This window comes from Macaca thibetana, chromosome 6 (genome assembly GCF_024542745.1).
Source record: "Macaca thibetana thibetana isolate TM-01 chromosome 6, ASM2454274v1, whole genome shotgun sequence".
Taxonomy (NCBI): Eukaryota; Metazoa; Chordata; class Mammalia; order Primates; family Cercopithecidae; genus Macaca; species Macaca thibetana.
The window spans coordinates 104,905,454-104,928,682 of record NC_065583.1 but is presented as its reverse complement, the minus strand read 5'-3'; the positions used below and the strand labels follow the sequence as shown (position 1 = coordinate 104,928,682).

Below are 23,229 nucleotides of genomic sequence, written 5' to 3'. Positions count from 1 at the left end.
CACAGGTTTTCTAAAAGCTGCTTGTGCAAAAGTGCTTATGTTGAGGAATATTTTCAACCTCTGTTGCCCAATATTCTTTATTAAATATTTTTCAGATCTTAAAATGATCACTTAACACTGTAGTTAGTACTGGGTCTGTGACCTGCTAAGCCAGCCACCACTAGTTAATGCCATTGCTATATGTGTGCATCATAGTGCTAATCTCTAGTTCTGTCACATGCTCATGGGCTATCTTGTGTAAGTTTCAACTGATTTTCTGAAGTAGACAACTGGGACATTCATGTTAAGGAACTTATAAACAAATGGTATGCTAAGTTCCTTTCTGGTGATATCATGGTTCTCCTAAAGGAGCTATATAGAGCTGCACTTAGACTGACATGAGTGTTTGCCATGATGTTAACAATGGCTTGAATAGCTTGGTAAACAAAGAAAAAACAACTTTTCGTTTATTATTGCCAATTGTATACAAATATTGATGTGACATTTTCCAGGACTGTGTTTTTTAGTTACTCATCCTAGACATCTGCATTACTTTTACTCATCCTGGAGGGGATCCCTCCTGGGGCATGTCATTCACCAGATCTGACCTTAAGTAGGATATTTTATCTTCAAAAGCAGTACTTATTTAGTAAATAGCATTCTCCTCACTTTTCTTTGTTCTAAATTATTGTATAGCTGCCTCTCACTATGGAACTGAGAAGTCCCAAGTGTATCTGAAGCTTTTTCCACCAAAACTTGTTCCTGCTGTGATTTAAAATGCAGTCAGTCACTCAAAAGGAGGCTGATATTCTGTTTTGTTGTGCAACACACATTTGGAAGCTGAGGAGCAATCCTCTAATAAATACAGTGGGTTTAATAAAGACTCTTGCTGCATAGTTAGAAGTGATGATGGAAATGAACTAACATGTCTTCAGTTTTTATATCCTGGTTGCAAATACAGCACTGCTACTGTATTTGAGAGTTGTTATTACCTGATAGAGTAATTAGGCAGGTCAGAGATTCTGATTATAGCTGAGAAGCCAGCAAGGAAATTTCCTCTAGGAAGTTAAGCTTGCCAGGCGCTCCCTTCTTCCTGCCCCAGCCTGTGGACCTGACTTGATCTAAAAGTTAGCTCTTAGCCCTGACCAAACTTGTCTCCTATTCCCTGTCATCATGATTTGGACTTAACAACCTAACTTCTCCTGGGTGCTTACCCTTGCTTCCTGTTTGTATCTGTGTTTCCCTTTTCCTGCCTGCCCCTCACCTTTTCGTTTTATTTCTGATCCCAGTCTCGTGTCCTACCACTCACCAATCGCTGTGTCAGTTTAGCTTGGTGTTCTCAAGCCAGACTCCATGAACATTACCACAGCAGCAAAGGGGGGAAGTTCTCAAGCTTCACCTAATGTAGACAGACTCATGTTAGTGGTGGATGGCATCTTTTTTTTTTTTTTTTTTTTTTTTTTTTTGAGATGGAGTCTCACTCTGTCACCAGGCTGGAGTGCAGTGGTGCCATCTCAGCTCGCTGCAACCTCCACCTCCCAGGTTCAAGCGATTCTCCTGCCTCAGCCTCCTGAGTAGCTGGGACTACAGGCATGCACTACCATGCCCAGCTAATTTTTGTATTTTTAGTAGAGATGGGGTTTCACCATGTTGGTCAGGATGGTCTCGATCTCTTGAGCTCGTGATCTGCCTGCCTTAGCCTCCCAGCGTGCTGGGATTACAGGCATCAGCCACCACACCCGGCCACATCATTCTTTTTCTAAAGAAATGTTTGTCTTTTTCTCGTTTTTTTCAAAAGTAATGTATGCTCATTGTGGAAAAAAATGGAAAATTCTGGAAGAATATTAAAGAAAAAGCTAAAATACCCACTATCTCAACACCAAGTCAAAAACCACTGTTACTATTTTGATATCTTTGAACTTAAAGTGCATACTGCCTATGGCATGTTTTATTTTTGTGGCTTCTTTTGGAATGTTATAAAGCCTCTGCCTTGAAAAGGAACCAGTTCGAGAGTGAGAGCCTTGCTAACTAGTTACTATACTAATTTTTAAAAAATATCTGGAGGCCTTTTATGCAAGGATAAGAAACTTTTTTGACATGTGGTTTAGTACCCACTTTATTAAAGATTTATAATAAATGATATTAAACAACTGTTATTTGTTTAAACAGTCATGCAAGTGAATTCCTTGAAAGAATTGAAATAATTTAGTAGAACTAACGTTTTGAGTTCTTCAGATACCTTAAAGAGCAGGTGAAATGCCCAGGTACGTTATTACAAACTTACGACAGTGGAAGCTATTCTGTAAGGCCCATACTGCAAGTTTCACTCATTTTGTTTATTATTTATAACTAGTTTTGTCCTAGGCTATTATGTTATTTTGATACCTACCCAGAATTGACATAATCTTCATGGCACCAGAAACAAAAGAATACCCCTTCAGACCTGCCATGATTACAGATCTGGGTTTCGGATGGATCACCTGTGGGTCAGAACATGGTGCAACTTTGGGTTCTTCTCCCATGGTGAGTCAGACCCTGGCCACAGGCATTAGGCTAAACTGTCATTGTGTTTTTTGTTTTTTTTTTTTATTTTTTAATCAGACCGCATTTAAGTACCTGGCTTTCAGGTAGGTTTTTATTTACAGTCTGGTCCCTGCCCCTGCCCCACTTCCCCATCACCCTGAAATAATTTTCTTTCTTAAGTCTCACTTGACCAGCATTGTATAATCCATTGTCCTGTCATAATGATGTATTGGCCTGATCCACTAACATTATTAAAAGCTTATGTATGCCTTTTAAATATTTTTTTTTTAAATTAGTCGTGCTTTCTAGAGTTTTTCATCCCCTGGGAGACAAGGGATTGACTGTATCCAGTGATCCTTAGGCTTTGGGGCTGATTTATCGTCTCAGATCATGTTTCTAGTCCTGCCTCCTCTTAGTTAGTGGATGTGACCACCAGTGCTAGACCCTTTTTCTACCCGGTGTTTCTGTCACCACCTATGCTTCTTGGTTCTTCCTTATCTTGGGGCACTTCCTTTGTTTTCTGGGACTATTTAGTTTACTCAAAGTTCCTGGTCTTTATTCTTTCATGTAGTATAAATAGTATAAAAATATCTATATATAAACAAATATAGGCCAGGCGTTGTGGCTCATGCCTGTAATCCCAGCACTTTGGGAGGCTGAGGCAGACAGATCATGTGAGGTTGGGAGGTTTTTTTTTGAGACGGAGTCTCGCTCTGTCACCTGGGCTGGAGTGCAGTGGCGTGATCTCGGCTCACTGCAAGCTCCGCCTTTGGGTTCATGCCATTCTCCTGCCTCAGCCTCCCGAGTAGCTGGGACTACAGGCGCCCGCCACCACGACCGGCTAATTTTTTTTTTTTTTTTTTTTTTTTTTTTGTATTTTTGGTAGAGATGGGGTTTCACCGTGTTAGCCAGGATGGTCTTGATCTCCTGACTTCATGATCCACCCGCCTCGGCCTCCCAAAGTGCTGGGATTACAGGCGTGAGCCACTGCGCCTGGCCGAGGTCGGGAGTTTAAAATCAGCCTGGCCATGATGGTGAAACCTCGTCTCTACCAAAAATACAAAAATTAGCAAAGTGTGGTGGCAGGTGCCTGTAATCACAACTACTCGGTAGGCTGAGGCGGGAGAATTGCTTGAACCTGGGAGGCAGAGGTTGCAGTGAGCCGAGATTGTGCCATTGCACTCTAGCCTGGGCAACAGAGCAAGACTCCATCTCAATTTAAAAAAAAAAAAAGCACGGTGGCACACGCCTGTTGTCCTAGCTACTCAGGAGGCTGAGGCAGGAGAATGGAACTGGGAGGCGGAGGTTGTGATGAGCCAAGATCGCGCCACTGCACTCCAGCCTGGGCAAGAGATTGAGACTCCATCTCAAAGAACAACAACAAAAAAAAAACAGATATAGAAGGAACAAAGTACTTGTGTTTTAATAATGCTCCCCAACTTGTTAAAGTCAATAGAAATACACTTTCGCTATTTATCTCTTTTTTTATTACAACTTCCTTTTTGGACGTTGTATATTATTCTCTTGATTATTGTTTTGAACCTGTGGCCTTTCTCAGACTTAACCAAGATTAATATCTCTTTCTTTTTGATGAACCAGATTGTTTCAGCTTGGTCAATCTGAGCTCTTTCTGGCCCACTTCCTTGTCCTTCTAGCACCGTCCCTGACATTCTTTGAAACTGACATTCTTTGAAATATCCTTGTTCATGGTCACAACGGGATGTTCCAGTCCTATCCTGATTATTTCTGCTTCGAGATGTGGAACCAACCACTCTTAAGGGAATCCTCTTAAAAGTCGAGTGTTTATATTGGTTTTTCAAATTTAACCTTATTAGCTTACTGGATTCTGCTTTTCTTGCTGTCTGGTTTATTTGACCATTGAGATTCTTCTATATGGGCAGCCACAAACTGAAGCCGTGTCTGCCTCTCCTCTGTGATAGGATTACTCTTCCTGCTGCTGATACTGTAGCTATGTCACAGCCGCCATGTTTCAGGTGCAATGGTGATGCCATGGCTCTGGCAGACCCACTTCTGCTTCACCAGCCGTCGGAGTACCCTGGCAGTTTTGTAGAGGAGAGTTCGTCTAGCCAGCTCCCACACAGCCAGGTGGCTGTCTTGCTTCCCAGGTGGCCTTTGAACCTGCTCCTCAGGCATTAATGCATAACTTTCCTTGTCTTCACACTCTGTTCCCTTAGAACCCTTTCCTTCCCTAAGAAACTGATTGAACCCTTATATCAGATTGATTATATCTCTAACAGTGAACATATTTGCATTTATAAATAAGATTTCTAAAGACAGTTTCTTAGCCCAAAGGACAGGCTCTATTCCTAGGTTCTCAGAAGGGATATCTGGAGATGGCAGTATTTGGGAGTAAGGTGAGGGAGGCAGTTGCACCTGCTTATTTCTTTCAAGTCCTTCCTTGTTCAGAATTCTCTCTGTGCTCTGAACCATTCCCTTCCCTTTCCTCCTCTTTCTGTACTAAATTAGTATAGCTGTTGTGCCTTTCTATCTTCCTAAATTCTGAGCTCTTAAGAGTCTGTGAACCACATCTTGTTACCTCATACAGCTTATGTGCCATTGATTCCAAGTTAAAGTCTCTGGAGTTTGCATATTTAACTCTTCAGGAGGTTTAACTGAACTAATTTCCCTATGATAAGGCTGCCTCAGGATTCCTTTGCTTTGGGGCTGAAAATTAGGTATAGAACCCTGGATTTTGATATGATATTGGCAGTGATATATGTGACTAAGATGGAAAATTTTGGCTCAGTAAATAAAACTATTTCAAACATGGAGTCTGTGTGGGGAAATTCTGTGTGGGGAGATTCTTGGCATTGGAAAAAGTAAGAAAACCACTTTGATAGGTTATCATTAAGTGTTTGTATACAAAGGACACATTTTTATAACAAAGAATAGTAAGAACAAAGGCTAACACAAATGGAGCTTTTAACTATGTGCCTGGTACTGCACAAAATACTGTGCTGGTATAATCTCATTTTATCTTCATAATGTATCTGTGCAGTGGTCACTATTATTAGTCCCATTTTATTACCAAGGCAGTTGAGGAATAGAGAGGCTGCCGAAGGTCACACAGTTAGTAAAAACCAGGAGGTGTGAGAAGTGAACCTGTGCTACTATGAATTCAGCCAGCCAATGGCTTCAAAAGAAGTCAATTATTTCCCTACTTCGAAGAAAGTTAAAAGAACACCAGTATCAGACTTGAACTTCAGCACAGGCCTCTCAGCTCTTATATTTAACATGTTTTAAATGAAGAATCATGGAACTTGAGAACGGGAAGGGCCTTGGGAAGTTATTGTAGTCTAAGTCATTCATTTCACAGATAAGGGAACTGAAAGCTTGGGTGACGTGACTTGCTCTTAGTCACACATTGAGGTTTTACCAGTTTGGGGGCCAGGATTCAGGGCTTCTGGATTCTAGTCCCATGGTCTTTCCGCTCTACCATGAGGCTTTGATATACAAACATTCATCCCACATGTTATGGTACAAAATGAGCTACACATAATGTGATCCAAGAAAGCTGAAATAAATTTAGCTGCGGGCCGGGCGCCGTGGCTCAAGCCTATAATCCCAGCACTTTGGGAGGCCGAGACGGGCGGATCACGAGGTCAGGAGATCGAGACCATCCTGACTAACACGGTGAAACCCCGTCTCTACTAAAAATACAAAAAATGAGCCGGGCGAGGTGGCGGGCGCCTGTAGTCCCAGCTACTCGGGAGGCTGAGGCAGGAGAATGGCGTGAACCCGGGAGGCGGAGCTTGCAGTGAGCTGAGATCCGGCCACTGCACTCCAGCCTGGGCGACAGAGCGAGACTCCGTCTCAAAATAAATAAATAAATAAATAAATAAATTTAGCTGCTGCCTTTTAAGTTTGCATTTCATTACTATAGTACCTTTTAGTGTATATCTTGAAAGTAGTAGAAAAAACTAATACCACTAGTTTTATCTAGAAAGTGGTAGAAAAAACTAATGCCATGTGATTTTGGCAGTGAGGTATGTGACTAAGATGGAAAAATTTGGTTCAGTAGATAAAACAACAACAACTACTACTACTATCTACTACTTTCATGATATACACTACATGGTATTTTTTAAAACTTTCTTTATTGCTTCCTGGACTTTAAGTGATATTGTTTGTACAAGTAGGAGCACATGGGTCAATGAGACGGTAGCTGCCTCTGAGCAACCCCTCCGTTGCTGGCCTCACTCAGCTGCACAGGTGTGCTGTAGCTTTTGGTGTGGTAAGAGGCTTGCTACTTCACAGAAAGTGCTCCCTTAGACATGAGAAGCGAAGGTGACATTAATTCCACGACTACCTTTGGAATGTTCTCAGCCCTTTGACTTGGCTGTTAGGTACCAAACGGTGCTTAATAAAGTAACTGTTGAAGAGCTACATGAGTTTGGTATTTTTTCTGTTCAATGGGCTTTTTTTTTTTTTTTTTTTTTTTTTTTTAAGATTAAGGCTTGATTTCCTATATACTTCAGGTAATGAGCAGCCTCATTTTAATTTAAATGCTTGGGAAAGAGTAGTTTGCTATTGCTGTTTTTTTCAGCATGGGAAAACTGGGTAAACACAGTTTCCTGATAAACTTTTGCCCGTTTGAGTAATCGGCTGGGAAGCACCTCCCACACAGAGATTAGGTATAAAACGCCCACACTATGAAAAGTGATCTTTCCAAAGCTAACAGTTTAAACCTCAACATCAGTGATTTAAAAAAAAAAAAAGGTTGAAAATTGAGGCCAAACAGAAACTATACAATACATATTTTAAGTTTTTAGTAAATGAGATTTTTTGATATATGCAAATGAGATCTTTACCTGACCAATATTAGCTTAAGAAAATATCAGACTTAAATTTAAAAGCAAAGATTCTTCCATCTTCAGAAAGCTAACTTCTCAGCACCACCTTGTGGTAACTTTTACTTAAGCCAGGATGTTTGTTTATTGTAAGATTTATATTAATATTACATTGTACAATGGAGAAATAAAAAGTGAAATTGGAAATAGCTGTCTAATTTCTTTATCATCAAAGGGGAAAAATTAACACTTTGGTATAAACATTTTAATTCATGTTACCATCAAACCTGTATTTTGTGGTAGCCTAAGTACCTTAATTTAGGGATAGCATGGTAGAGAAAAATTTTTTGTTGTGTGTGTGTGTTTTTTTTTTTTTTGAGACGGAGTCTCACTCTGTTGCCCAGGCTGGAGGTGCAGTGGCACCATCTTGGCTCACTGCAAGCTCCGCCTCCTGGGTTCATGCCATTGTCCTGCCTCAGCCTCTGGAGTAGCTGGGACTACAGGCTCCCACCATCACACCCAGCTAATTTTTTGTATTTTTAGTAGAGTCAGGGTTTCACCAGGTTAGCCAGGATGGTCTCAATCTCCTGACCTCATGATCCACCTGCCTTAGCCTCCCAAAATGCTGGGATTACAGACGTGAGCCACCGCTCCCGGCCTTGTTGTGTTTTTTGAGATGGGGTCTCACTCTGTCATCCAGGCTGGAATGCAGTGGCACAATCTTGGCTCACTGCAACCTCTGTCTCCCTGGTTCAGGCAATTCTCCTGCCTCAGCCTCCTTAGTAGCTGGGATTACAGGCGTGTGCCACCATGCCCAGATAATTTTTGTATTTTTAGTAGAGAAGGCGTTTCACCATGTCGACCAGGCCGGTCTCGAACTCCTGACCTCAAATGATCAGCCTGCCTTGGCCTCCCAAAGTGCTGGGATTACAGACATGAGCCACCGTGCACAGCTGAGAAAAATATTTTCATATAGAAGCTGTTCTGAAAATAGTAATTAAATGAATGAATGGATGAACAGAGCATAATGTGAAAACAGTTGCATCAAGATCATTGAGCACAGCTGTCTTATCCCCTTTCCAAAACTGACATGAAATTAACTACGGTAATAACTTTTAAAAAATACATTTGCGATAAAAATGCCATCTACTAACCAGAAATTTGAACAACTCCTAACATGAAGTAAACAGACAGAATTTGATTGACTGAGAAGCAAGTTGGGAGAAGATCACAGCCCACAAAACGCTGGGGGATGCAGCAGAGGTAGGAGCTGTCGTGAGGTTTGCTCCATGCAAAGGGGACAGCAAGGAAAAGAAGAACTTCAAAGTGAACAATCGTCAGGCTGGGACCAGCAGAACTGTATGGCCCTTCCCTAAAGCAGCAAGTGTAGATGCTGATAGCAGGAGAGCATGCCGGTACCCAAGACAGCTCATGACCTCAAGAAGGGATAGAGAGTCCCCAGCCTGAGAAGGAAAGACTCTGGTTCCCTCGTGGCATCAGTTCCATTGCTCTCTACAGTTTCTTAATGCTGGCTCCTGACATGGGGATCTGCAGTGAATGACCAACAAAAAGCAAGTCTCAAACACCAAGATGAGCCCCAGATCAGAAGATGCCAGACATTTGAAGGGAACTGACACTGAAGGAAGCATTGGATTCACCAAACAGAACCAAGACTCGAGGAACAAATGAAAATATTAAAATATGTGCAATTGATGATTCATTCAATTTATGTTCAACAAATATTTATTGAGCACTTACATTTATACACGGAAGAACCAAAGATAAAACTCTAAGAAGGAAAATTTGGTATAGATAAAATCAGAAAAACACTTAATAAAATTTACAGATAACTAAATTATTGGTGGATATAATAAAAAAATGAAAGCATGAATCTAAAATTCTAAATTATCTCAACATTCCATAGGTGGGAAAGTTAGAGATGGAAGCATATAAAGGATAATAGATACCAATTAGCTTAGGCTTTGATGGAAAAATGTAAAAGTATGTTAAAACTTCAGCAGGATATTAGTGTAGGTAATACATATTAAAGATACAGCACATTAAGTACTTGAAATAAATATAAAATTTGTTGCTTGAAGACATTTTATGGATTCTACTTACATTTTACTGCAACATTTTCTACATTTCACTGATTTTTTTTATAGTTTTCTTTGTAAATTAGTTTAGGTATATTTTTGAATTTGTAAAAAGAGGAGGAAAGTGCAAATCAGGTACTATGAAAGAAATTGAAGTGATACAATTATACATTTTTGATTATTCATCTATTCTCATTTCTTTTTTTTTTTTTTTTTTTTTTTTTTTTTTTGAGGAGGGATTTTGCTCTTGTTGCCCAGGCTGGAGTGCAATGGCGTGAATTCGGCTCACTGCAACCTCTGCCTCCCGGGCTTAAGCAATTCTCCTGCCTCAGCCTCCTGAGTAGCTGGGATTGCAGGCATGTGCCACCATACCCAGCTAATTTTGTATATTTAGTAGAGACGGGGTTTCTCCATGTTGGTCAGGCTGGTCTCAAACTCTCGACCTCAGGTGATCCGCCCGCCTCAGCCTCCGAAAGTGCTGGGATTACAGTCGTGAGCCACCACCCCTGGCTATCTATTCTCATTTCTTAAATTATGGCTTGATCTCCACTCACCTCCCAAATTCTTTTGCAGTTCATCTTGCCTGTTAAATTCTGTTTAATTTTGTCATTCCCATTACTAGAAAGGAGCAAGTGAAGAGGTTGACATTTCATTGTTCCAAGTAATATGAGCACCCTTTTAACTGGAATTTTTTCCCCATGTAATAATGAGTTGAGAATTGGTTCATAAAATATTATGGTTTTGAAAATGTCAGCATGGTATCTTAATGATCTAGCTTTAATTATAATGACTTGTTGGCATGAACCTTTGGTAGTAAAGTCCTCAGAGGCTGTGTAAAGTAAACAGTTTTATATCCATGATAATCTCTAAAGACCTAGAACTTTAACTAAGGAATGTATCCTGTTTTGCTAGTTTGGAATTATGAATACATAATGGCTATTTCACTTTGAAGAATGTTCAAAGTCTAATATAAAAGTTTTTCTTCTGTGGATAAGATATAAATATCGTATTAAAATTTAGTATTAAAACTAATGTTACACATACGGTTAAAAAAAAACTTTGTTCTTTGTCCTTTGCTTTGGTTTTAAAGGAAAAGCAGGAAAATAAGAGGCAAATTCTTTAAAATTTGAACATTCATTAATAGGCATTTCCTGGAAGACATATGAATGGCTAATGCATATATGAAAAAATGTTTACCCTCACAACTACCATAAGGAAATGCAGATTTAAATAACGTCTTGTTGCTATCAGTTGCTAGTCCCTTGAAAGATTTTATTGATAATATCCTGTGGTGATAAGGGGACAAAGAAAATGGCATTCACATGTATTCGTGGTCTAGTGGGCCATACCCATCAGGGGGTTCTTAGGTTTAGCTAAATATTCAGATTCACCCACCTGTCATAAGCCACATCTGGCACCTGTTGCTCAGAAGAGAGGCAGCCGGGATAGCCAGCATGCTGGCAGGTGTTTGCTCTTCAGTGGGAGCCTGCATGACACTCCACATAGTTCTCCATACAGCCATCTGGAAGCCGCCATTCTCTTTGGTACTCCAAGTTACAACTTTGCTGCGGAGGAGTGGGTTTGAACCTTCCTGGCTTGTAAGTCTCATGCCCCCAGGAGCCAATATCTATAGTAACCGCTGTACTGCATAGCTTCCCAGTTCTCTGCAAAGAACATACCAGTTATAAGAGTCATTGAACCCAGGAAGGCCCAAAGATATGGTACCTATTAGGTATTTATGGTTTCTTCTCTCAAGATACAATTTATCAAGTGGGTTACTTTTTCCTAAGCAATGATGCTTATAACACAGTTGACAGTATAGGTTCCTAAGAGAACAGAGCTAGAAAGTTAATCAAAGGTCAAATTCTCATATAAAAGGAAAAAGGATGTTTTTTAAGCCTTTACTCACAAAGAATATATGAGCATAATCTCTTTTATATTTTTTATTTTTATTTATTTTATTTTTCTTTTTTTTCTTTTTTTTTTTTTTTTTTTTTTGAGACAGTCTCGCTCTGTCTCCCAGGATGGAGTGCAGTGTCATGATTTCAGCTTACTGCAAGCTCCGCCTCCCGGGTTCACAGCATTCTCCTGCCTCAGCCTCCCGAGTAGCTGGGACTACGGCACCCACCACCACGCCCAGCTAATTTTTTGGGGATTTTTTTGTTTTTTTTTTTTTGAGACGGAGTCTCGCTTTGTTGCCCAGGCTGGAGTGCAGTGGCGCGATCTCGGCTCACTGCAAGCTCCGCCTCCCGGGTTCACGCCATTCTCCTGCCTCAGCCTGCCAAGTAGCTGGGACTACAGGTGCCCGCCACCGCGCCCGGCTAATTTTTTTGTATTTTTAGTAGAGACGGGGTTTCACCGTGTTAACCAGGATGGTCTCGATCTCCTGACCTGGTGATCCACCTGCCTTGGCCTCACAAAGTGCTGGGATAGCAGGCGTGAGCCTCCGCGCCTGGACTGAGCATAATCTCTTTTTAAGATCCCATTTGGACAATATACGTTGAAAACTTTTATTTTGTGTGTACCCTTTCAAGCTGGTAATTTTGTTTTCATGGCTTTATTGTAACAAATAAGAAATATGCACAAAGATTTGTCTGTGTCTATATGTAAGTAGGTTTACTAAAGCATTATTTGCCATAGTTATTAATTAATAACAATCTAAATGCTCAGCAATTGCTTAAGAAAATTATAATACATTCATATTCTAGAATAATATATACATTTATAAAATAGGTATGTCCAGAAACAACTTCAAAAGAACATATATATCAAATTATTTAGTGTGTAACTGAGTGGTGATTATCTGTGTAATTTTTTAAACCATAAATCATTAATTTTTAACTTTGATCATGTATTTGGTCAAATAATTGCTTTTCATAAAAATCATCAGAAAATTGGCCAGGTGCGGTGGCTCATGCCTGTAATCCCAACACTTTGGGTGGCCGAGGCAGGTGGTCAGGAGTTCGAGACCAACCTGGCCAACATGGTGAAACCTCGTCTCTACTTAAAAAAATACAAAAAGTAGCTGGGCTTGGTGGCATGCACTCGTAATCCCAGCTACTTGGGAAGCTGAGGCAGGAGAATCGCTTGGACCCAGAAGGCGGAGATTGCAGTGAACCGAGATCACGCCACTGCACTACAGCCTGGGTAACAGAGCAAGACTCTGTCTCAACCAAAAAAAAAAAAATCAGAAAATTATTGTCAGTTTTAATGCAAGCTACTTACATTAAATGACTGATCATACATTTTAAGAGTTTGTTTTAATACCATTGAAAACGCTTGATCTTCAACTTTCTTAATGCATTTAATGAAATTCTACGTTCTATAAACTCTGGAGCTCCATCTCACATCAACATCTGAAGTGATAATTTTGAAGTACTTCAAGCCATAAAAATAATTCAGTTCACTTTCTCATATATACTATTACATGAAACTATGACTCAGTGATAAGGGTGGGAAAAGCACATATAATTTTGATAGAATTTAGATGCCAGCTCTCAAGTTCTTTTCTCAGGTTATGGGTAGGTTAATGGATGCCATCATTACTACCTTATGGATTTGTTTTTAAATACATCCAATTTATTCTCCATCTTCCCCTTGGGTGATACACACACATCATAGTTTAACATTACCTCACCCACTGATAGTCTTGCCACTCTATTTATTGGTTTAGAAAATGTAAAACAAATATTTCCTCCAGGGGTATGTGGTACTTGGAGGAATATTAAAAAGCAAAATATTATTCATGCTGTACCTTCAATAAAATAAGAATTATGTGAGGAATATCCTAAGAAATGTTTATTGCATTTGTTACCTGCTGTTTTGTATTAGCTGTGTTTCTTGTTCTCTGTACAAATGGATGATGCAGAGTTAGCTGGCTCTGTAGAAGTGCTGTGGAAGTGGATTACAGAAGACCAGTCTTTGGGACACAGATTGGAATTCTGATCCTGGCCTCACCAAGGACTCTGTTACCTAGGGACTCAGTTTCCTCATCTACAAAATTAATAGACTAGATATCTCTTAGGTCTTTTTCAACTGAAAAAACTATTAATAATTATGTAATTTTTAACTTTAAGACTTATGATGATAAAATTTCTGATCATTTTGTGGTTTTTTCTTTCAGTTTATATCTGTTCAAACTAGGAATAGCACCCCAGATCCAGGATTTGTTGGGCAAAGTAGACTTCACAGGTACTACTCTTTATCTTTGTAATTTTTTACAATCTCGTTATAAAAAGTACCAATACCTGGCCGGGTGTGGTGTCTCACACCTGTAATCCCAGCACTTTGGCAGGCTGAGGCAGGTGGATCACGAGATCAGGAAATTGAGACCATCCTGGCCAACACGGTGAAACCCCGTCGTCTCTACTAAAAAATACAAAAAATTAGCTGGGCATGGTGGTGGGTGCCTGTAGTCCCGGCTACTTGGGAGGCTGAGGCAGGAGAATGGCGTGAACCCAGGAGGCGGAGCTTGCAGTGAGCTGAGATTGCGCCACTGCACTCCAGCCTGGGTGACAGAGTGAGACTCCGCCTCAAAAATAAATAAATAAATAAATATTTAAAAAGTACCAATACATTTTTCCCCCATTTTGATATTATTGATTTCCCTTATTCCTGTATATTGGTGAGAAGAGAAAACAGACCTATCTTGTTTGTTCTTGACTCAGTTCTCCTTCCCCATGTTTGTGAAATGAGAAACGGGCTGGGTTCTTCCTAAGGCTCTTGTTTAGAAACAACCCCACTTCCTGATGAAGACATTTCTTGATATGATTGTACTCATTCCTGTGTCCATCCCTATCTGTAGCTTTCTCTGATAATGATTATTATTATTTGGTTCTTTGTTAGAGGAGGAAATCAGTAATATGAGAAAAGAACTTGAGAAATACGGAATACAGATGCCATCTTTCAGCAAAATAGGTGGTATTCTGGCCAATGAACTGTCCGTGGATGAAGCTGCATGTAAGTCCATTTAAAATCCAAACTTGCCATTGACGTGAGACTTACCTGTACTTTACCTGTTGATTTTGATTACTTGAAATAGAATATTTAGAAGATACATTAAGCACCCTAAACATTTTATTATTTCTTTTATAGATGATTACTTTGAGGATGTCATAGTATAACCAAGTAATTGATTTTGGTCTTTAGACTTCTTCTTGTACAACATGAATTGAGGTTCTAGAAATACCTTCATTGTCCATAGTTCTCTACTTTCTGTGTCTGTAGATTTTAGTGGTAGAGTTCATTGTTACAGGTCTTTTAGTATTGCAAGCTAAATTGCAAGTATCTCTTGGAACCAACATGTTACTTTAAAATTACCCATGTCGCCCTGACCAGAGGGCAAGGATTGACTTACCTTCTAACTCCTGTGGTTGACATAGGGCTTGGATCATTTTAGCCATTCAGTGACATATAAATGAGTCAGAATTACTTAACAGATGCTGAGATCAGGACCAAAGACAACCATGTGGAGAGGTTGTCAGGTGCTCCATAATATGTCTGAATTCTCTTTTTGACATATTTACTAGAAGCCAAGAAGGAAAGTAAAACTGCTTGAGTTTACACAGGGTCAGTGCAACTGTCCATGATGTCTTTTGCTGATAAAAACCTTTTTTTTTCTCTCTCTCTCTTTACTTTTTAGTACATGCTGCAGTTATAGCCATTAATGAAGCAGTTGAAAAAGGAGTAGCAGAGCAGACCATTGTAACACTAAGAAACCCAAATGCAGTTTTAACTTTAGTGGATGACAACCTTGCACCAGAATATCAGAAAGAACTCTGGGATGCCAAAAAGAAAAAAGAGGAAAATGCAAGACTGAAGGTACTTAGATTCTGTGTAATAAAAACAGTAATGAATGTGCTTATGAGTTACTAGTTTGAAAAGCCTTAATGTTAAAAGCAATATTTTTAAATCAATTGGCTATGTTCTCTATAGCCACAGACAATTGATTTGAATGAAATGTAGCATAGAAGAGGACTATACACTATGTAAGGCAATTAGATTATATCCCTATATAAGGCATGAAAAGGAATTTTATAGGCCAGGCATGGTGGCTTATGCCTGTAATCCCAGCACTTTGGGAGACTGCAGCAGGAGGGTCCTTTGAGTCCAGGAGTTCAAGACGAGCCTGGGCACCATAGTGAGACCCTGCCTCTAAGAAAATAGAAATAAAAATAAAAAATTAGCTGGGCTTGCTGGTGCAAGCCTGCAGTCCCAACTACTTGGGAGGCTGAGCTGAGAGAATCCCTTGAACCTGGGAAGTTGAGGCTGCAGTGAGCTGTGACCCTGCCACTGTACTCCAGCCTGGGCAACAGAGTGAGACCCTCTCTCAATTTTTAAAAAGGGAATTTTATGATGAATGTTATATATTGAAAGAATTAAAAGTCATGTTGCAAACTTACTAATATCCCCAGAAAGTGTAGACATAGCAACTCATAATTATCCCTTGTTAGACATCATCAACAGACCTTACATTAGCCAAGTTACTTTTACGTTTGGTAGTAGAGGTTAATAATTCAGTGTGGTGAAGTTCAGAGAGGATGTTTTTGAAGCTACGGTCTTTGTATTTTCCCAGTAGTCAATCCTTTATATTTGAGGATGTCCCTCCTGTGCAAGACAGCCTGCTCCTAATCCTAACTCCATTAGTAACCACCTTTCTATCTAGTCCATTATTGAAAAATTTGTCTACGCTGAGAGATTCTACTTCCTCACCATCTTGTCTCTCATTAAGCTCTTGCCATGTCAGTTTCAGCTCCATGACTAAAAGTAACCACTTTAGATTTTGGCGTTTTCTCTACTGGTGACTTCCACTAGCATCTGGCAGGGTCGGCCCCCTACCTTGAGATTCTCTGCTCCACTAGCTTATGTGCGTCCTTGCTGCAACGGTTCTCCTCTGTGCCTCTTTCTCCTCTTGCTCCTCCCTTTCAGTATGGGGATTCTTCAAGGTCTGACATTGAATCCCTTCTCTGTTCTTCCTCCATTGAGCTCATCCACTTATTGAAGAAATCAGCCATCAGCTTTATGCCAGCCCATCCCAAATTGGTCTCTCTCCTACTCCACCAGATAACTTCATCTGTGTCCCTCTGGCTTTGTACCCCATTATGTCAGAAGAGCTCCCCTTGCTGACATCCCTGGTTCAGAAGAATGGTGGCCAGCTTTATCTCAGAACTCTTTATGCCTCCTGTGTCCCATCCATTGCTAGATTCTGCTGCCTACTCTTGTTGGAGTTGAATCTATCGTCAACCTTCTAGTCTCACCACTCTTGCCTCAGTCCTGCCCCTCCTGACCTAATCGCATGACTCTTGTATCAAGCACCTTCCTCGTGGGTCTCTCTGCCTCCTGTTATTCTCCAAGCCAGTCCCTCTTAGAGCTAGAGGTTACAAAATTGATCTTTAACTACAAATCTGATGTTAACCCACCAGAAACATCCCCCGATTCTCTGTTGCCTACTGAATTAAACACCAAATCTTAGCTTAGCCTTCAGCTGACCCCCTCATCTTTTTGGCTAACCCTGGACACACACTCCAAGCTGTAGCCCAATGTGCTAAGCTTTCCATCTGCTGTCTGTGTCCTATTCTTGACATTATTCTGTTGCTCGAAGCCCTCATAGATTATGATCTCTTTGAAAAATTTTCTTCCCAATTAAGTATGAACACTTTCTAAAGAATGCTTATCGTACTTCTCTTATAGAACCTATTCGGTTCTTCTAGGTATATTTATTATTTCTGTTCTTGATTTTATTAGATCAAATCAAATGAAATTGGTGCTATTCAACTGTTTTTGATCTACAAAAATGGCAATACCAAGTGGTCCAAACTAATGTTTTCCACATTTGAAAATTAGCCCTTTTCAAAGAGTCACTGGGTCTGTCATTCATCTTTGTAATCTTTGCCAGCATTCTCCCCTAGTCCCCTGCACAGAGCAGGCACTCCACAAATGCTTGCAATGAATTTAAATAATTAGGGAATGGTTTTTATCACTCTTCACATTTTTCCATTTGAGTTCCGAGTTTTGGAAATATTTTATTTAACCTCAGAAATCAGTGAAGACTTTGTTTTGCAGAATAGCTGTATTTCAGAGGAAGAAAGAGATGCTTATGAAGAACTGCTGACGCAAGCAGAAATCCAAGGCAATATTAATAAAGTCAACAGTAAGTAATGGATCGTATGAAGGAAATTGATATTTCCATAAGATACAGACTTTCCTTGCCAGAATCCCAACACAACTCTCAATTTGTATACTTGGAAAACTGCCTTCTACAATGAAAAATCTACTCAGTGTCAATGTTGCTCTTAATTTTGGTACAGCATTTGGCAGTTTCCCACTGGGCTTTTTTTTGGTGATCTCAGTCCACACAAAGTATCCTGAAGCTAGTCTGATTCTACCTTTCTGTCTCATTACATTCCACATTTTGAATCTGTCACTTTTGGGGCTAATACTGAAGGTTATTTAGTAAAAGATTATAACTTACAGATTGTAGTTGCTTGCCCATGATTATGCGATGATGTTCTATTGGAATTGTAAAAGGTGCTGTTGACACCACTGCTCTCTGTGACTTCCCAGTCATTAATCTGTAGCTCATAAGATTTTTCTTACACTTGTGTGACTTTGGTGCCAGTGAATGGGACTATGGGCAGGCCAGATGAATTCTCATGATGGCAGCTTTGAGTCCCACACCCCTGAGCCTCTGTGGAGTCAAGCAGATGAGTTCCTCTTAGTACCTGGCTCAGGTGTGTGACTGTAAAGAACAGCAGACTCAGGTAATTAAAATAAGCATATGCAAGTTGAGATACGTCAATTTTTTTTATTCGTCCTTTCTCCCCTCTGGCAAAACCTATTTTTCCTTGAGCATCGGAAGAGTCAGTAAGAAATTTCATTTGATGTTTATTTTTCCCTGGTCAATCTAAATAATCCATATATACCCAAAAAATTAATACATGAAAGACCATTTAGCCTGCTTAATAAAACATGTGAACTCCCTGCCAAATTAAAATTTGGAGTGTCCACTAATTACAACAGTCCTAAACCTTGCCTTCCTTTTAACATCCTGGTTGAGTTTTGAATATTCTTTTTTGCTTGTAACTATAGAAAAGAAGTGTACCTCCGCAGGTGTTACTCGGAAGTCTGCTTCTAAGTTGCTGGAGAGAAATATCCTAAGGGGTTCAAACAGTAATTAAGGAAAGCCCCAGAGGGTTAATGTAAATGTCTAGGAGTTAACAACTGAGTGTGTTTGAGAATTTGCCTCACATACACATAATTGGGTTGAAAACTCTCAATTACCTTTTTTTTTTTTTAAGGGTAACACTTTAACATTTTAGGATGCATGTACCTGTTCTTTTATTCTTGTGAAATCTTGAACATGTTGCTAATGATACATGAAATGAAGTCCAATTTAAAGTTTGTCTTTTTGCTCCATGTGAAAGCTGAGGATTTCATGATGCTTGACAGAAATGAATTACAGGAGGAAATTAATGTTGCCGGTGAGACATCTGAGGTCCATAAACTTAGAGAGGAAATGGCTCCATAGCCTTTAACCATTCCTTATTTTTGAAATATTTATAACCATGAAAACAGTTTTCTTTTTCATGTTAAATAAAATGCTTTATATAAATGTTTTAGTTCTTTACTCAGTGCCATAAATTCCTGACCACAAATTTAATGCCAAATTGGCTATACTTTTTTTTTCCATTTTGAAGTAAAAGGCATTGAATATTTTGCACTAATGGCATAACTGGCTGAAAATATGAAGGCAAAGTTTGATGGCTTTCAGTGTGTAGAACATGATTATTCTGAAGTCTTTTTATCTCTCCCTATCTTAAAATTTATAGTCCAGTAGAACTGAAAGTAACCTTAGGAAAAAAAAAAATCCTCATTTTGATGACATGAAAATGAGACAATTGTATACTTTAAAATATGTAAGAATTGCTCACGCCTGTAATTCCAGCACTTTGGGAGGCGCAGGTGGGTGTATCATGAGGTCAAGCCTTCAAGACCACCCTGGCTAACATAGTGAAACCCTGTCTCTACTAAAAATACAAAAAATTAGCTGGGCATGGTGGTGGGCGCCTGTAATCCCAGCTACTTGGGAGGCTGAGACAGGAGAATCACTTGAATGTGGGAGGCGGAGGATGCAGTGAGCTGAGATTGTGTCACTGCACTCCAGCCTGTGGACAATAGTGCGAGACTCCATCTCAAAAAAAATTTTTTTTTAAATATAAGAATCATTACTTTGACAAGGTTTTCCCCAACCATGTGGGTTATTATCTTAAAATGTTAAGGCATCTACATTCATAGGTGGTAATGTCAACAGATCTGTTGTCAGAGGCCTCATCTTTGTTCACATTACAACCATTTACCTTTCAGGTTCAGCAAATGCATTCCATTCGTTGCATGATGTATTCTGTTAAGATCAGAGCTGGATATTTTGCATTTCTTTGCTTTTTTTTTTTTTTTGACAGGGTCTCACTCCATTGCCCAGTCTGATGTTGAACTCTTGGACTCAAGTGATCCTCCTACCTCAGCCTCCCAAAATGCTAGGATTACAGACAAAAGCGACCACGCCCTGCCTGGACATTTTGTTAAATGCAGAGTATAAAAGAGTGGTTGATCTTACCTTATTTTTTTTTAAGAAATTGTTTATTTAATAGTGTTTTTCAGAGCGGGTGTGGTGGCTCATGCCTCTAATCCCAGCACTTTGGGAGGCTGAGGCAGGCGGATCACGAGGTCAGGAGTTCAAGACCAGCCTGGCCAACATAGTGAAACCCTGTCTGTACTAAAAATACAAAAATTAGCCAAGCGTGGTGGCGTACGCCTGTAGTCCCAGCTACTTGGGAGGCTGAGGCAGGAGAATCGTTTGAACCCAGGAAGCGGGGAGGTTGCAGTGAGCCGAGATCACGCCACTACACACCAGCCTGGGTGACAGAGCGAGACTCCATCTCAAAAAAAAAAAAAAAAAATAGTGTTTTTCAGGCTAGGTGCAGAGGCTCATGCCTGTAATCCAGCACTTTGGGAGGCTGAGGTGGGAGGATGACTTGAGGCCAGGAGTTCAAGAACAGCCTGGGCAACAAAGAGAGACCCAGTCTCTACAAAAAAAAAAAATTTAAAAATTAGCTGGGCCTGGTGACACACAACCGTAGCCCCAGATACTCTAGAGTCTGAGGTGGGAGGATCTCCTGAGCCCAAGAGGTCGAGACTGCAGCAAGCCAAAATTGCACCACTGCACTCCAGCCTTGGAAACAGAGCAAGACTGTCTCAAAAAAAGAAAGACAGAGAGAGAGAGAGAAGGAAAGAGAGAAAACTGTTTTAAAGACATGATTTTCTGATGTTTGAAATTCAGCTGTACAAGCCCGTATGATAAATTTATCAAAGGTAAAGCAAGATCCTACCTAGGGTAATCCGAGATGCAGCTGAAAGGCCTTGGATTAACTTTAGAAGAACAGCAAATACCACAAACAACCACTAGACCTTCATTTCTGAAATTTTTTGGTTTGTCACATAAATTTTAAAGATCAAAATGGTTCTCAGGGTCCTTTAGGTTAAGTGTGAGTTTTCTGGGGGATGACTTGAAGGATCCCATTCATCATAAGTATTTCCTGTTATTGAGTTATATCTTTTAGTAAAAAGATGGAGGGAAGATCCTTGTGAATGTATTTAGAGAAAATAAATTGTCATTTTGTCAAAAAGGGTTAGAAGAATCTAAGCTTCAGTGTAGTCACGAATTAGGCAGACAAGCTAACCCTTGAAAGACTCTAGAAATTTATGGATGTGTGTTGCTTCTGCTACCCAGATGTCTTCTCTATAAGGCAAAACTCTGGAATCTCCATCTCATTTGCTCTTTCCTGATGGCAGAGTTCATCATTCATTCTCCCATTTACTCAGCAATTTCATTTTTGTTCTCTGAAAACTATGCTGAATCCACTGTTCCAAGCATTTCGGTTTGGTCACCAAAATCCAAGTCTTTATAATCTACACCTTACAACTGGTCAAGAGATCACAGAGTGTATTAGTCTGTTCTCACACTGCTATAAAGAACTACTTGAGACTGGGTAATTTATGAAGAAAAGAGGTTTAACTGACTCACAGTTCTGCATGTCTAGGGGAGGCCTCAGGAAACTTACAATCATGGCAGAAGGCGATAGGGAAGCCAGGCACATCTTCACATGCCCAAAGCAGGAGGAAGAGAGAGAAGGGGGAAGTGCTACACACTTAACCATATCTCATGAGAACTCACTATCAGCAAGGGTGAAATCCACCCCCATCTTACAATCATCTTCCATCAGATCCCTCCTCCAACATTGGGGATTATAATTCAACATGGGATTTGGGTGGGGACACAGAACCAAACCATATCACAGAGTTTATGGTTGTCTCAGATGTTGCAGCAATGTTTCTGAGTGCTTGCTGTGGGCTTACCTCAGAGCTTATGCATCAGGAAGATACAGCAGTAGGGCAAGGCTTGCTTCTGGTCTTCGTGTCGCTTGAAGTCTCCTTGGGGAGGCAGTACTAACACATAAGGAGCACAAGGAACATGCCTGCTGGAACTACATGGCCCAGCTTTAAATAACTGTGGGGATCACAAGATGAGAAATCCTTAAGGACTGGAGCAATCTGAAGGCTTCATGGAAAAGGTGAGACCAGAGCTGGTCCTAAAAGGAAGGATTTTGGAAGGAAGTCATGTTACTCAGAAATGATCTCGTAACCTAAGCTTCATCAATGCTAAGGTTCCTGTAGGCACTAACTCCAAGGATTGGATTGGTTTGAATTACTGAGATAACATTTTCAAAGCCTTACCTACCCTCTGCCTGCAGCTTTTCAGAGTTCATGAAAAGTAACCGCTTAGGTACAAATCCTTGGGAAGAAGGGCTGGTTGGGTGAGACCGCAGTGGAAAGAGCAACCATTCTGACAAAACGTGAACCCCCACCCTCAGGGCAGGCTGCGGTGGACCATATTAATGCTGTCATTCCGGAAGGTGACCCCGAGAATACACTGCTTGCACTGAAGAAACCAGAAGCCCAGCTGCCTGCTGTTTATCCCTTTGCTGCTGCCATGTATCAGAACGAACTTTTCAACCTCCAGAAACAGAACGCCATGGTAAGTCAGAGGAGACCCCAGCTGCGGGGATGGTAACTCTGTGTGCCATGGTGCACTAGGGAAGCCTAGTTAGGAAAGGGGAATAGGGGTATTGTACCAGTCCTGGTCTCACTGGCCCACCCGTACCAATTCCATGGCCTCCTTCCTTGTTAACTTTGCTTTTAGTCTACATAAAGAATCTAAGAGCATAGTTAGGAAATTCCAGCAGTGGTCTATATATATACATCTGAAAATAGGTTGTTCTTATTCTCTGTGTGATATTTGAAGAACCTTGGATAATTTTTAGCTATACTGATGTGGTTTTTTTTTTACAATATATAATTTTTTTATATAGAAAATAAGCTCAATCTACAATTTTAGAAACTGCAGATAAGACCATTAGCACCGGCCGGGCCCGGTGGCTCAAGCCTGTAATCCCAGCACTTTGGGAGGCCGAGACGGGTGGATCACAAGGTCAGGAGATCGAGACCATCCTGGCTAACACGGTGAAACCCCGTCTCTACTAAAAAAATACAAAAAAACTAGCCGGGCGAGGTGGCGGGCGCCTATAGTCCCAGCTACTCCGGAGGCTGAGGCAGGAGAATGGCGTAAACCCGGGAGGCGGAGCTTGCAGTGAGCCGAGATCCGGCCACTGCACTCCAGCCTGGGCGACAGAGCGAGACTCCATCTCAAAAAAAAAAAAAAAAAGACCATTAGCACCATGGCTTTGATTTTTGTAAATTTGTGCTCC

General features: G+C 40.4%; 1 protein-coding gene across 4 annotated transcripts in view; it reads left to right on the top strand.

The window, feature by feature from the left end:
• The window catches only part of IQGAP2 (IQ motif containing GTPase activating protein 2), a 309,380-nt gene that overhangs the window by 175,702 nt on the left and 110,449 nt on the right, over positions 1–23,229 (top strand). For all 4 annotated transcript variants that reach the window (XM_050795627.1, XM_050795628.1, XM_050795630.1 and 1 more), the window contains 5 exons: positions 13,533–13,600; positions 14,255–14,368; positions 15,051–15,229; positions 17,471–17,558; positions 22,336–22,499. In XM_050795627.1, coding sequence (XP_050651584.1) covers positions 13,533–13,600; positions 14,255–14,368; positions 15,051–15,229; positions 17,471–17,558; positions 22,336–22,499 — 613 coding nt within the window. The remainder of the gene's footprint in view (positions 1–13,532; positions 13,601–14,254; positions 14,369–15,050; positions 15,230–17,470; positions 17,559–22,335; positions 22,500–23,229) is intronic.